Source organism: Oryctolagus cuniculus, chromosome 2 (genome assembly GCF_051225735.1).
Source record: "Oryctolagus cuniculus isolate XC-2025 breed Fujian yellow rabbit chromosome 2, ASM5122573v1, whole genome shotgun sequence".
NCBI classification, from domain to species: Eukaryota; Metazoa; Chordata; class Mammalia; order Lagomorpha; family Leporidae; genus Oryctolagus; species Oryctolagus cuniculus.
In genome coordinates, this window is record NC_142868.1 from 69,598,154 (window position 1) to 69,613,734 (window position 15,581).

A 15,581-nucleotide genomic window follows, 5' to 3' on the forward strand; every position below is an offset into this window, starting at 1 on the left:
TTACTGGCAGGCAAATGGACTCTGGAAACTTCACTAGCCTCATCTGCAGAAGAGGATAATACTACTACTGCTCTCATGGGGTCATTGTGAGATTTCAGTGAGTTAGTGGATAAAAAGTGCTGAGAAGAGTGATGGCAAACATAAGATATAATAATAAAATACAACTTTACTCCCTTTTTAAAAATATGTAAATGTAATAGAATAATTCTGCTACCTAATAACACTAATCATTATTTTTGCATTCTAAAATTATTTTCAGTAGTTTCTGCCTCCCAAATGATTTTAAGTACTCTCATGATTTCAGTGGAAATATTCTCAATTCGGTGTTCACCTAGGCATAAAATTCCAAGTGACTGTGTGTTCACGTCTCAGCAAGGATCTATTATGTACAAAAAAGCTTCAGAAAGTTCATGGGAAAGTCACATTCTCTTTTAATTCCATTTTCCAAGAACTCCTTGTACATGGCTTTGGGAACACATGGGCTAGAAAATAACTTAGTTTTATGTGCTGTCTTGGGGTTAAATTAATGGAAGAGAAATAGGCATATTCAAATGAAATAATCATATCTGGTCATGCTCTGTTATTGAACCGAATGTCAAAATGAATGACACAGTTAGTTATGAGTTAGAAATCTGAGATAGAATTGGATTCTTAAATAATCACTGTCTCTATATAAAATGCATTTACTAATAACTGCTGTAGTGCTGAGTCCAATTCTAGAATGTAAATACTGTCTTAAAATAAACATTTATAATGTCAACACTCAAAATTTGAAACATATAATTAATTATATTGACATGTTATCTAGTAAGAACAAAATATTTCTTTTATAAATCTCTTAAAGGATTTTTGTGACAGTTGTCTCTTTAGGATTTAATGTAAATATGATTTGTAGGAGTCAAAGTTTATTTCATTTAATATAAACAAATGGAAACCACACTCCAGAAACTAAAAATATTTCTCTGTAGAGATAATGGAAACTGTTTTCTTTGGTAAATCTATAAAAGGAATTGTTTGGCGCAGATCACTGAAGCATTTTTGCTTAATTTACTTAGGAACATTTTTTGGGGTGCGTTGTTTTCACGTTTTATATAAAAACACATGTCAGATGTGTTTATATGTTCTGGAAAAATGTGAAACAAAGCTTGAAATCTTCCATCCACTGTATACATGTGTGTGATACATGTGTTGAAAAGTTTTAGAAAGGACATGGGTTCCCAAATCTCACAGATATATATATAAATAGAACATAATTTAAAAGGTATTATCTTGTTCAAAATCTATGTCAGATGATATAGTACACATTTATAAAATACAATATAAGCAACATAAAGGAAGAAAATACCATGTCATTTTGAAAATAAAAGTATAATATCCTGAAAGTTTATGCATTGAAATTAATTTAAAATGATTTATATGTAGAAACTGAAACACCAACAATAATTTTCTAGAGAGAAAGATACTAAGTTGGAAAAAAATCAAAGAGACTTACACTTTAGCATATTGATTCTAGAAACTAGGTTTTATATTTACTTCCTTCTTCTAATTAGAAAAGACGTTAGAGACTGTTAAGGAAGGAAAAGCTTGACAGTGTGTTAAAGTATTATTTCCAGAGTTAGTCTGGATGGCTACTTTCTATCAGGAAAATTAACCTATCAGACTCATTTTCTGTATAGTTTGAATTATAGGTGATGGTTTCTAAGCCAAGTCCCCAGCTTTGGAAAATATTTGTTCAAAATGCCTGGAAACCCAGGAACACACATTAGTAATATTTTCCCTGCCTGGTTTGATACGAGCGGCTCCAACTTGGCCAAGCCAGGTTGTGCCCCGCGAACAGCGCCTTGCTGAAGTTTACATCCAGACAAGAAAAGACGCCGAGGTGCGTGTCCAGCCCCAAGAAGCACCCGCCTGCCTGCGTCCCTACCTCCCCATGCCAGCACCCCAACTGTGGCCCAAGAGAGATGGGGTGCGGAAGACGGGAAGGCTCCGCAGCCCTCCAGCGGTCCTGGAGCGCTCCCTTGGGAAGCTGCTGGGGACCGAGAGGGTGCGGGACCTTCCGAGCCGACTTTGCAGGTTCCCCACACGGCGCAGCATCCTTCAAGCCTCCACTTGTCGCGCTGCTGCTGCCCCAGCGGCTGGGAGCCCGAGGCCCGGGGATCCCCCGGCACCCCCATCCCGCCCGCCCTCCCTGGCTCTGTGCGCGCCTGCCCGGAGGCCGGGGTCCGCAAAACACCTACCCTGGTGATGATCAAGGGCTGGTTGAAGTCTATGCCCCCCGAGAGTCGGAAGCCCCAGGGCGCAGGGCCCGGGAGGACTACGGTCTGGGGCATGGTGTCTCCTGGCGCGGCCTTCCGGGGCTCCCAGGCGGCGGGACGCAGCGACCGGCGGCCCTCACTCCCCCGAGAGGGACAGCCCACTCGGCACCCCGGGCAGAGTCCTCGCCGGGACAGCGGCGGGGGGCGCTTTATCCCCTCTCCCTCGTGACGTCACCGGCCTCCCCTCCTCCCCGCCCCCTCCCACCCGGGAGAGCTCCAACTTTGGAAGTGAGAGGCGCGCCCGGGCCGCGGGAGTCCACCGACGCGCACCGGCTGGGTGCGGCCTCGCAGACCCCTGCTGCGGCGGGCGCGGAGCCGGCCTCGGGTTACAGCTGCCATCGCAGTCTTTAACACCTGTCCTCCTGTTTATCTCCCTCTCCGAGTCCAGCAGTGCGCTTTACTGCAAGTTAAAAGCACTCAAACCGCAGCCTCCGAGCTTTCAACTGAGATTAAACAGAGGCTTCGTCAACGCAACTACTCTTTTAGGAATTTTGGGTATGTTGATACGAACTTACTGTGTGACTTAGGTCGAGTTATCTAAGGTTCTTAAGCCCCAGTTTCCTAAAATAGGGCTAATAGGTGTACCCATCTCATTGAGTTACCGTGCGAATTTTCTGAGAATTAAATGAGGCATCCCTGCACAGTGCCTGGTGTGGTCTAAATAATAAATGCCAAGTATTTCCATATTTAAAAATATTTACATATTTGTATATATTTATGTGTATGTATTACACATCAATGCAGATATGAGAATTTTAAAAATAGTAGGAACATGGAATTGAGATTGCACATTTTTATGAACTTCATATATACAAACTTTATTTGTTTAAAATGAAGAAATCTGGAGTTGACATTGCTGGGGCTGGTGTTGTGTCATAGCAAGTAAAGCCACCACCTGTGATGCTGGCATCCCGTCTTGCTGCTGGTTTGAGTCCCAGCTGTTCCACTTCCCATCCAGTTCCCTGCTATTGGTCTTGGAAAAGCAGCTGAAGATGGCCCAGATGCTTGGGCCCCTTCCACCAACGTGGGAGACCTGGATGAAGCTCCTGGCTCCTGGCTTTGGTCTGGCTCTGGTCTGGCTCAAGCCCTGGCCACTGGGGCCACTTGGAGAGTAAACAGTGGATTGAAGACTCTCTCTCTCTCTCTCTCTCTCTCTCTCTGTGTGTGTGTGTGTCTCCTTCCCTCTCTGTAACTCTGCCTTTCAAATAAATAAATCAAATATTTAAAAAATGAAAAATCTAAAAAGTAAAAATGTGCAAACATTCCCAACTCATGGAACCATCTAGACGTGCATATGAATGGATGATTAATCAACATACTCAATATAAATAGAAATAAGTTTGAATGGAGCAGGTGTCACCTCCCTTAAATTCAGTCGCACTAATCTAGGCGTCAAGCTGCAGCAAGTGGTGTGCCCAGTGGTGCTGGAATAAGGCAGGCCAGGAGAACTCGCTTAACTAGATGAAACGGCAGGGAGGAAAAGGAAGGGGAGGACTGTTCTTTGAGCATCTCAGTGGACCAGGAGCTGCAGTGACAGCTTCACACACGTGGTCTTAGTTCATCCTTAGTGTTCAACAGATTGCTGTCATGACACCCATAGTTTTTTCAGGTAAGGAGATAAATTCTTAGACGTTAAGAACTTACATAAAATCACACAGCTGATAGAAGGTAGAACTAAAATTGAAAACCCACGTCTGCCTGACTCCAGTGTGTGCTAGGTGAGGGGGAATCTGGGTAGGGTTCTGTTTCTGTCTGTGTGGGATCACGTGTTTCTTATGTTATGCCTCAGCATGGCCTGATGGCCACTGACCCGGGGGGAGGCTGAAGGAAGAGAAATACGAAATGTCTAAAAGGCCCAAGAATGAGCCAACATGATCAGTCTAGGATTGCAGAGCTGCTACATAGTTTGAAGAGAGCAGTCTGTTTGGAAGTAATTTTTTTTTTTTTTTTTTTTAGAATGATGGAGGAAAGGAAAGAGATTTAGGGAATGACAGGCAAATTGGACTTGCCTGGAGAAGTGTAAATCACAGAACCAGGATGGTACTATTTGCCTACTGTGGCGGACCATAGGAAAGTCCCATTGGAAGCATGTTTACTTAGTTCCAGACATTTTCCAGTGCTCCACCTGGGTTGGATTATCAGGGAAATAAGCATCATATATTCTTGTTGATTTTGCCTATTTGGGTTGGCTGTATTAGTGCAGAACACATTTCCTCTGTCAGAAACTGGCTGTGTTGGCATGGTACACACACACAGACACACACAGAGGTCAATTCAGAAAAAAAAATCAGACAAATTATTTGATGTTGTGAAATTGTAAAAAAATCATTTGTTTATACCTTACCACATGTGCTGGCTTGTGTAACCCAGTGGTTATCTGATATTTTTTTTTTCTCTGCTAACTGGTCATTTTGGCATCAGTTAGATGTAGGCAAGCTCTGCACAATATCAATATATTACCTGGTGAGTTCTTAAGGCTGTGCAGTATGGCAAGTGGGGACATAAAGTGGCAGTTTTTTATGTCCTGAGGTGTCCTGAGGTCAATAGGAAGCCATCAGAGGTGGCTGTCAGAGTGGACTGAGAAGGGCTGTGAGGGAGTATTGTCAGGAAGAACCTCTGGCCCACTCCTAAATTCTCCTAGAGGTTTCTGCTTTCCATTTGGGTGCTGATCTATGAGGAGGAGGTCCTTTTGGCATGACTCTTCCATTTGTTTTCTTGATTCCTTTCTAAAGGAAACAATGGGACATTTGTTCTGCACAGAGGTGGAGTAAGAGTGAAGTACTCCAGAGGATGTCAGAGCTGGATCTGGAAGAGTAAGTAAGAGCTTCCCCGGTAGCTGGAATTGGGAGGAGAATAGGAGGAGAATATGTAAGGAAGAAAGAGCTGTTTAGGATTGTTTAGGGAGGCAAGAAGCAGAGGGCTATTTAGGAAATAGATAGCTGGATAGAGCTCAGCATTGAGTTGAGCTAGGTAGGAAGCAAGGGTCATGGTAGTCAAGGGTCATATCAGAAGGGATTTTGTATGTTACTTGAAAATGTTGATGTTATTCTGTAGGAGCCTTTGAAGTGTTTTAGGAAACAAGTATAATAATCAAATTCACATTTAATAGCACCATTCTGGGGGCAGGTTCCTGCCTAGTGGTTAAACCACTGTTTATGATGACACGTCGAATATCAGAGTACCTTGGTTCAGCACCTGGCTTTGGATCCTGACTCCAAGTTCCTGCTAATTTGAACCCTGGGAGGCAGTGGTGATGGCTCAAGTAAATGGGTTCCAGCCACCCAGCTGGGAGACCTAGACTGTATTCCTGGCTCCTAGCTTTGGCCTTGGCCCAGCTTCCTCAGGGTGGGGGAAGGAGGATGAAACATATTAAAAGAAGATGGAAAGCAGGGAGTCCAGTTAAAACTTACTGTAATAATCCAGGCAATTGGGATTCAGAGGAGTGGGCAAATAGGGGAATTGTTCAGAGGTTCATAGACACAGCCTGGGAACAAATCTCACATGAGGGACTAGGGAGAAGTGAAGAGATTTGTGTGGCTCCCAGACTTCTGTGTTGGGGTTTTCATGAATGGTGGAATAACTAAAAAGAAGAAAATGTTTAAGAAATACAGCAAGGGATTGGATTAAGATGGCAGAGTACAGAGGGAGCTTGTTACTCTGATCTTGGGGAAGATAGTTTAAAAAAAGTGGGAGGGTATAATCTCAGGAAAGAGGGAGAAAATGGCAGAGGAAACTCCATACAAATTAGGACACTGGACCTACATGAAGGGTGTGGATGTGTACAACTCAGGACCTCAGTAGCCAAAAGTCTGCACCAGCTTTGGAGAGTGAGGTGAAACCAGATAAAAGCAGCCCAAGCCATTGGTGATAAAGCTGAAGGAAGAGCCTGGAGGGAATCCAGAATCGAGCCCTGTGGGGGACAATATACCTGCCAAACTAGAGGAGAAAAAAAGGGGGAGCATGATACTCTCTGATCACCCTGCAATGACATCCTCCTACAAGCCGATAGAGAGTGCATGCCATTTTGGACATATGTAACAGCTGAGACAGCACCCAGCAACCAGTCAAGCAGAAACTCCTGAGTCTGGTAGGGAGAACTGACAGGGGGCTGGGTGCTCATTACTGTGGGAAGCTTGTGTGCTGGAACTGTGGAAACACTGTGGCTGCATGGGAGGTCTCGGGGTATGCCTGAGACTTTGGGTACTCACCATGGGCAGCTCCACATGCTCAGGGCTCCCTGGTCCTCTGGTGAAGGACATTGCTGTGGATTCTGTGCTAACACCGAGGACTGCACAGATCCTTTGTGTAGTTCTTGTGGCAGCGCAGATGACTATTATACCCAGTGGGGCTAGTGCCCAGGCACTGGTCTCCTTTGAGGAGAGGAGGTGAGCTTAGTCTACACTAACAGAGCAGAACAAACCTCCCTCTGATTAAAAAAATAAAGAGGAGATTTACCATGCCCAACCTGGGCATCACCTTGGACACTCTTCACCCTGGAGCACTGAACAGTGCTTGCTGGCTACACCCACCACATGCCTCTAGGTATTCACAGAAAAAGTAGACACTCCACTAATCCACAGAGGAATAGTCCAAAGATAAAAGCCACCACAGAGAAAAAACAAAGAAGAAACCAAGGAGTATCTCCACAAATGCTGAATAATAAATACACTAATTCAAGAAACAGAAATAAGGAACACAAAATGATGCCCTCAAAGGAACACAACACTTCAATACTAGATTATGAAGATGAAAAGATTGAAGAAATGCTAGAAGTGGAATTCAAAAAATTGTTCGCAGGATTACTTAGAATAAGAAGCAAATGCATGAACTAATGAAATCCATACATGACATGAAAAGAACATTTCTCCCATGAAATTGAGTTCTTAAAGAGAAATGAAAATGAAATCTTGGACCTGAAGAATTCAATAAGTCAAATAAAAAACGGTGGAAAGCCTTAACAACAGAATCTCTGAAGCAGAAGAAAGAATATCTGACTTAGAAGACAAAGCACAGGAAATTATACAGTCAGATAAAAAATAAGAAGAAATTAGAAAACTAAAAAACACTATTGGGAATCTACAGGATACTATCAAATGACCCAACATACAGGCTCTAAGAGTTCCTGAAGGCATGGAAAGGGAGAAAGTATTAGAAGGCAAATTTAGTGAAATAATAACAGAAAACTTCCCTAATTTGGAGAAGGAAAGGGACATCCCAGTACAGGAAGCACATAGAACTCCTAATAGACATGACCAGAAAAGATCTTCACCACAACACATTCTAATAAAACTCACCATAGTAAAACATGAAGAAAAGATTCTAAATGTTCACAAGAGAAATGCCAGATTACTTTCTGGATCACCAATTAGACCCACAGCAGAATTCTCATCTGAAATCCTACAGGCTAGGAGAGATTGGCATGATATTGTCCAAGTCTTAAGAGAATAGAACTGTCAACCCAGAATATTGTACCCTGCAAAGCTCTCATTTATGAACAAAGGTGAAATAAAGACCTTCCATAACAAACAAATTGAAAAAATGTGTCCCACTTGTCCATCCTTGCAAAAGATGCATAAGGATGTTCTGCACATAGAAACACAGAAACATGATCATCACTACAAAAGAAGGTAAAAGGCAGAAAATCTCCTAGTGAAAGTACAAGTGAAATCCAAAGTAAAAAATTGAAATATTTATGGAAAAATGAAAGAGCGAAGTCATTACTTATCAATAATCACCTTGAATGTAAATGGCCTCAACTCTAGTTAAAAGACACAGACTGGCTGAATAGATTGAAAAATCATTTGCAGCCTATAACAAATACATCTCACCAATAAAGATGCACGCAGACTGAAAGTGAAAGGATGGAAAAAGATATTTTAAAAAGAATCCTAATTCCTAACAGAAACCAAAAAGAGAGCTGATCTAGCCATCCTAATATCAGACAAAATATAATTTAACACAAAAACTGCTAAAAGAGAGAAAGAATGGCACTATGCATTGATTAAGGGATGAATTCAACAGGAAGATATAGCTATTATAAATGTATATGCACATAATTACAGTGCACCTGGCTATTTAAAAGAAATGTTAAGAGATTTAAAGGGAGGCATAGACTCAAATATAACAGTAATGGGAGACTTCAATATTCCACTTTCATCAATGGACAGATCAACCAGACAGAAAATCAACCAGGAAACAACAGAGTTGTTTGACACTACAGATCAAATGGACCTAAGAGATACCTATAGAACTTTTTCATCCTACAGCTGCAGAATACACATTCTTCTCACCAGTGCATGGACTTTCTCTAGGAATGATCATATCTTAGGCTATAAAGCAAGTCTCAGCAAATGCATGGTAGGCCATAAAGCAAGTCTCAGCAAATTCAAAAACATTGAAATCATACCATACATCTTCCTGGACCACAATGGAATGAAGCTGGAAATCAGCAACTCAGGAATCTCTAGAACATATGCAAACACATGCAGACTGAACAACATGCTCCTGATTGCCCAGTGAGTCATTGAAGAGAAATCAAAAAATTTTTGGAAACCAATGAAGATGACAATACAACATATCAAAACTTTGGGATACAACAAAAGCAGTGTTAAGAGGAAAGTTTACAGCAATTGGTGCCTACATCAAGAAATTGGAAAAGCACCAAATAAATGAGCTATCCATGCATCTGAAAGACCTACAAAAACAACAGCAGGGGCCAGCATGGTAGCGCAGCAGGTTAACGCCCTGGCGTGAAGCACCAGCATCCCATATGGGCACCGGTTCAAGTCCCGGCTGCTCCTCTTCCCAATCCAGCTCTCTGCTATGGCCTGGGAAAGCAGTAGAAGATGGCCCAAGCGAGACCCGGAAGAAGCTCCTGGCTACTGGCTTTGGATCAACGCAGCTCTGGCCATTGCGGCCAATTGGGGAGTGAACCAGTGGATGGAAGACCTCTCTCTCTCTGCCTCTCCTCTCTCTGTGTAACTCTGACCTTCAAATAAATAAATAGATCTTTAAAAAAAAGAAAAACAACAGCATATAAACCCAAAATTAGTAGGAGAAAATAAATAATTAATATTAGAGAACAAACAAAATTGAAACAAAAAAAATAATAAAAAGGATCAGCATAATGAAGAGCTGATGTTTTGAAAAAAAATAAACAAAATTGACACACCATTGGCCCAATTAGTTAAAGAAAAGGAGAGAGAAGACCCAAATTTATAAAATTAGATATGAAAAGGAAATGTATCAATAGACACCACAGAAATAGTAAGAATCATCAGGAATTACTACAAAGAGCTGTTTTCAATACACTGGGAAACTAGAAGAAATGGATAGATTCCTGGACACATACAGCCTACCTAGATTGAGCCATGAAGACATATAAAACCGAAACCCATAAACAAGGCAGAAATTGAATCAGTAATAAAGATCTTACCAATGAAGAAAAGCCCAGGACTGGATGGGCTTCACTGCTGAATTCTACCAGACATTTAGACAAGAACTAATTCCAATTCTTCTAAAACTATTCAAAACAATTGAAAGGGAGGGAATCTTCCCAAATCTTTCTATGAAGCCATCATCACCTTAATTCCTAAACCTGAAAAAGATGCAACAGAGAAAAAGAACTACTGACCGATTTCCTTGACGAACATGGACACAAAAATCCTCAACAAAATTCTAGCCCAGCTGTGTAGCCCAACATACTGGTAAGTTCAAAGCAGTGAATGTTCCTAGGTCACTTATACCATTGTCATAGTTTAGTCAGTTGGAGTGTTCCTCACCTTTGTATTTTTCCCACATCTTGCAATTGGAATGCAAATGGAGTCCCACTATCTAGGTGAAGGTGGAGTCAGGAATTTCATCGCTCTCACTGTCTCATTGATGCCCCTCTGACCTCTGGATGCTTTAAAGGAGCCTTCTCTTTGTGAGAAAGGTGATCATCTCTTATCTCACTTCTCTGCCTCACTCTGCAAATCCCATGTATGATGTTCCATGATGTTTCATGACCAAGCAAGATGGTAAATGGAACCACAGTCCAACTCTGCAGAAATTAGATGTTCGTGGAACATAAGAATTGTGAAAGACAAACACCACCATTGTGAGGATCAATGGTCGTGAGGGAAACAAAAATAATAAAATAAAAAAATAAAAATCTTTAAACAGTTCTAAGTTCTTAAGAGATTTGAGAACACAGTTACATAAGATTAAAAGAGGTTGTTCTGAAAAGGAGCCAACAGAGATTAACAAATAATTCCAGGAAATTCAAAGTAAGGTGGTCAGGTAACTATCCACTAAGGTGAGGCCCACATTACTCAGCTGAAAAAATAATGAAAACAACAATAAAATACAGTACAAAAAATTCCCCAGAATATAGAACAAAAAGACAAAGAGGTCATATAAACGAAACAGTAGTAGAAATGGAGGCTAGGTCCTGATGGCCCAAAAGAACATATAATAGAAGTTTTGAAAGGAGAGATCTGTGACCATTAAAAAGTGTCTCTTTTCTAACAGTTAAGACAAAAGATCAAGGATTGAGTCTTACTGAACTCAGTTGAATTGTAAGTCTCTCCTTGGAGAAATTACTGTACTAGGCTTGTGGGGTAGGGGAGGGAAAGTGAAATATTTATCATCTTCAAATGTGAAAATTGACTCAAAGACACAAAAAAATGTGGAACATTTACAAATCTCAATACAAATGCTATCATCTTTCCTGTATAAATATAAAGGTATAGATGACAGAGATGAGAGAAAGAGCTCTGGAAGTGATGGGTAGGCAAAAACAGAGATTTTAACAAACTGCGGCTTCAAGGGAAGATTAAAAATGTGAGAAAAAGAACTGTGCATTTATGTAAATTATTGAAAGGAACAATAATATCAATAGAACTAAAATAATAACTTTCCTTAATCAAAGAAGACAGAGGGTGGGATGAGGAAGCATGAAGTAGGCCAAGTCTCTCATCTTGTAGTAAAGGAAACAAGTTGACATCTAAAGCTGATAAATTGGGAAGAAGTGTGTTTAGAATCATGGCAGTGAGCACAGAGTTTAGAAGAGAAATTGTTAAAAGTTATCTCCAGAGAGTTGTGTTGGGTTTGGAAAGCGACTAAAGGAAGTCTTTCAGCTTTCATATCTTACCCTTCTCTTTCGATAATACAATTTCCAGGCATTATTTTACAATTAAAATGTGTACAGGGCTAGTGCGGTAGCATAGTAGGTAAAGCTGCTGTCTGCAGATCTGGCATCCCATATGGGCGCTGGTTTGAGTTCCAGCTTCTCCATTTCTGATCAAGCTCTCTGCTATGGCCTGGGAATACAGAGATGATGGCCAAGTCCTTGGGTCTCTACACCCATGTGGGAGACCTGTAAGAAGCTCCTGGCTCCTGGCTTTGGATCGGTGCAACTTTAGCCATTGCGGCCATTTGGGCAGTGAACCAGTGGATGGAAGGCCTCTCTTACTTGGTCTCTCTCTCTCTCTGCCTCTCAAATAAATAAATAAATCTTTTTTTAAAAGTGTACACAAATACATTAATGAAATACCTAATCATAAGCTACAAATTTTTAAAGGTTTTAACTATGGAAGTGTTAATTATTATTTGTATGCATTTAAATTATACTACTATGTATTTGTAAAATATTTATTGTACGTGTTTGGGAAATTAAACATATTTTTACATTTGTAAGAATTATTTTGTATATGTAAGCCCTGTCTCAGTGGCTAAAATCTTTTCTTTCTTTTCTTTTTTTTTTTTTTTTTCTGTAAGGAGCCAGTAAGAAATATTTTAGGTTTTGTGAGCCACAAGGAATAATTGAGGACATTATACAAGCATGCTATTGAAAAGGGAGAAAAATTTCTGCAAGTGTTTATTGTTAAAATTCAGACCATAATAATGAAAATTGACTATAGTCTTTGTATCATGAATCTACAAGTGAGAAGAACACAGTTCCTTTTTTTTTCTTCTTCTTTATTTGACAGGTAGAGTTACAGACAGTGAGAGGGAGAGATAGAGAGAAAGGTCTTCCTTCTGTTGGTTCACCCCCCAAACGGCCGCTATGGCTGGAGCTATGCCGATCCGAAGCCAGGAGCCAGGTGCTTCCTCCTGGTCTCCCATGTGGGTGCAGGGCCCAAGCACTTGGGCCATCCTCCACTGTACTCCCGGGCCAGAGAGCTGGACTGGAAGAGGGGCAACCGGTACTAGAACCCGGTGCCCATATGGGATTCTGGCGCCGCAGGCGGAGGATTAACCAAGTGAGCCACGGCGTCGGCCCCAGTTCCTTTTCTTTTGAAAGGGAAGGTGATAATATTTTCCTTAGTTGAGGTTCAGGGATCTTTATCAAATCAATTACACATGTTCATCTGTAAAAACAAATACATTTGTGGGCCATAAAGAAACAGACAGTGGCTCAGATTTCTCTCAGGTTGTTTAGTAGGTTCCAGTCTGCTTCCATTGAGTCTATTTGAATCCAGACATCCCATGTGGGTGTTGGATTGAGTCCTGGCTGCTCCCCTTCTGATCCAGCTCTCTGCTATGGCCTGGGAGAACAGTGGAGGGTGGCCCAAGTCCTTGGGCCCTTGCACCTGTGTGGGGGACCCAGAGGAGTCTCCTGGCTCCTGGCTTTAGACTAGCCCAGCTCTGGCCATTGTGGCCATTTGAGGAGTGGACCAGTGGACAGAAGACCTCTCTCTCTGCTTCTGCCTCTCTGTAAACTCTGCCTCTCAAATAAATAAATAAATCTTAAAAAAAAAAAAAAACATTATCAACCTCAAGCCAGTTGGTTTCATCCACTCTTTTTTTTTTCCTTCAAGATTTATATTTTATTTGAAAGAGTTCCAAAGAAAAAGAGAGATCTTCCATCCGCTGGTTCATTCCAGATGGCCGCAATTCCTGGGGCTGGGCCAGGCTGAGGCTGGGAACTGGGAGCTGGGAGCTTTTTTCAGGTCTCTCACGTGGGTAGCAGGGACCCTGGTACTTGGGCCATCATCTGCTGCTTTCCCAGGCCATTAGTGGGGAGCTGAACTGGAGGTGGAGCAGTTGGGTGGTGAATTGGTGCCCATACGGGATGCCTGCGTTGCTCGTGGGTGTTTTGCCTGCAACTACAACACTGCCCCCAACACGTTCTTCTTATCAGATGATTCGGATAAGCTTCCAGGCAGCTTACCAACTCGTCTGTAAGCATTTCAGTGTGTATCTGTAATGACTGGGATGTGGTTGGCCCCCTAGGGTCTCGGTGTTGATAGCCTGGTCTCCGCAGCGGTGGTGCTGGGAGGTACTGTGGAGCCTTTAAGAGGTGGTGCCTAGTGGGAGCTGGTAAGTCATTGGAGCCCAGGCCCTCAAAAGGGCTGATGGTAGTGCTGTGGGCCTCCTGTTGAAAAGCTTTAGCCGGGTGGGCCCTACTCAGCTTCTCCTCTGCTTCCTGGATGGAGCCTCAGGCACCGGCTCCCACAGGGCCTTCGGCTGTTGCCATCTGCCTTGATGTGACCTAGTCAAGAGGACGCTTCCCCAGAGCAGAGCCAATGTCAGCAGCGCGCCCTTGAACCTGCAAAACTGTAAGCTACACAAACCTCTTTCTTCACAGGAGGCAGCGTCAGGTATTTTGTTCTAGCAATAAGATGCCGTTTTAGTTATTTATTAGTCAAGTGCTGTTTTAGTTTGTCTGCTAGTGTCACTCCCAGGTAAAGTCCGCATGCTGTGACTCAATGGGATCCTGGAAGGCTATACTCCACTCCTTTATCCATGTGTTGATCAAGTCTCCCTTCAAAGGGTTCAACTATCCATAGGGAAAGCTCCTGAGGCTGCGCCTTCCCCTTGAACAAGCGCATTCCATGCCCTGGGGCTGGAGTCTGGGCCAGGGCTTCCCTCCCTGTTCTCAGGGTAAACATCTTAAGTGGAGTCCTGTGGGGAGGCGGTGGAAGCCTGCTGCAGCTGTGGCTTGTAGAGCAGCCAGGCTGTGCTTGTCAACCTCTGTGCTGTTGAGCGCCTCGCACCCAGGTCGGCCAGGCGTGCGTAAATGTCTCTCCCGACTGCACTGTCAGGTGGTATTTTTTGCAAGGCACGAACACTCTGTGTGAGCTCTCCTGGACTTGGGGCTCCCGTAGGGTGACACCACCTGTTGAAAATGATCAAAGATGCATTTAGATCTCATGAGATGATCTTCTGAGAGAAGTTAAACTTGTTTTATCGATTTTTTAAAAAAAATGCAGCAAGAACTTTTTGTGTTAATTAGGGAATGAGGGACTAGAGCACTGTATTGATTGTGCTGACTTTGAAATGCCTGTTGGATGTGCCATGTAGGATGCTAGATAAAAGACTAAGATTTAAGCCAGCCTGCTTGGGTGATAGCCTAACTCCACTGTACTTGCTGTGTGTGATCTTACGGCTATTTATTATATTATTTATTATATTTATTGAACATAACTTTTTTTTTTTTTATAGGCAGAGTGAAGGCAAACACGGCAGAGAGGTGAACTAAAGGTGTAGTGAAAAGTGTCTGCTAGATTCCTAGGAAGTCACTGGCGGTCTTAAAGCAGTGCCAGCAGAGTGGCGGGGACAGAGGCCGGCCGCCTGGGTTTGAAGAATACCAGGAGGAGAGAAGAACGCAGAGGCTCCTTCCGAGGGGTTTGTTAATGGAAGGGAGCGGGAGACCTAGGACAGTGAGCTGAGGTGCATGCGGCTCACCAGAGCCTCTAAGATTCAAGATGGGAGGGGCTTGGTGAGGTTTGTTGAAGCCAGAAGCAGTGGCAGAGGATTGACTGACAGGTGGGTTGACTGGCCTTTAGCAGGGCAGACACCTTTTCTTCCGACAGTGGTTGGAGTTCCCGTACATTGAGGGTTGTTAGTAATATGATAATAGGTTATCTATTAAAAAATTTTTTTTTACTGATTTTTTTTGAAAGGCAGAGTAACACACATTTATACACGCACACAGAGCAAGCAAGAGAGATCTTCCATCTGCTGCTTCACTCCCCAAATGCTGCAACAGCCGGGGCTGGGCCAGGCTGAAGTCAGGAGCCAGGAAGTCTATCTGGGTCTCCCATGTGAGTAGTAGAAACCCAAGTTCTTGAGCCATCTTCTGCGGCTTCCCAGGCACATCAGCAGGGAGCTGGATGAGAAGCAGAGAGGCCGGGGCTCAAACTGGCTCTCTGATAACGGCGTGACAGAATCCAAAGTGGTGGTTTAACTTGCTGGCCACAACACCTACCCCCTGTCTAGTTTTAAATTCTAGCTGTCTGTTTCAGGTCCTCAGGGTCTTTCCTCTTGATGGTAGCAGGT

At 42.8% G+C, this 15,581-nt stretch overlaps 1 protein-coding gene and 2 long non-coding RNA genes across 6 annotated transcripts in view; 2 read left to right on the plus strand and 1 right to left on the minus strand.

Annotated features, from left to right (window-relative positions):
* PDLIM3 (PDZ and LIM domain 3) overlaps positions 1-2,440 on the minus strand; it is a 32,433-nt gene extending 29,993 nt beyond the window's left edge. For all 3 annotated transcript variants that reach the window (XM_008250705.5, XM_008250698.5, XM_008250702.5), the window contains exon 1: positions 2,238-2,440. In XM_008250705.5, the coding sequence (XP_008248927.1) occupies positions 2,238-2,330 (93 nt within the window). In that variant the 5' untranslated portion in view covers positions 2,331-2,440. The remainder of the gene's footprint in view (positions 1-2,237) is intronic.
* A 234-nt stretch (positions 2,441-2,674) lies between these two features.
* LOC149127826 (uncharacterized) lies at positions 2,675-3,567 on the plus strand. The gene is made up of 2 exons (XR_016229071.1): positions 2,675-2,810; positions 3,274-3,567. It is a non-coding gene; the product is annotated as an uncharacterized LOC149127826 (long non-coding RNA).
* Positions 3,568-13,169: 9,602 nt separating this feature from the next.
* The window catches only part of LOC103345694 (uncharacterized), a 39,846-nt gene continuing 37,434 nt past the window's right edge, over positions 13,170-15,581 (plus strand). For both annotated transcript variants that reach the window (XR_016229073.1, XR_016229075.1), the window contains exons 1-2: positions 13,170-13,858; positions 14,745-14,927. This is a non-coding gene — a long non-coding RNA (uncharacterized LOC103345694). The remainder of the gene's footprint in view (positions 13,859-14,744; positions 14,928-15,581) is intronic.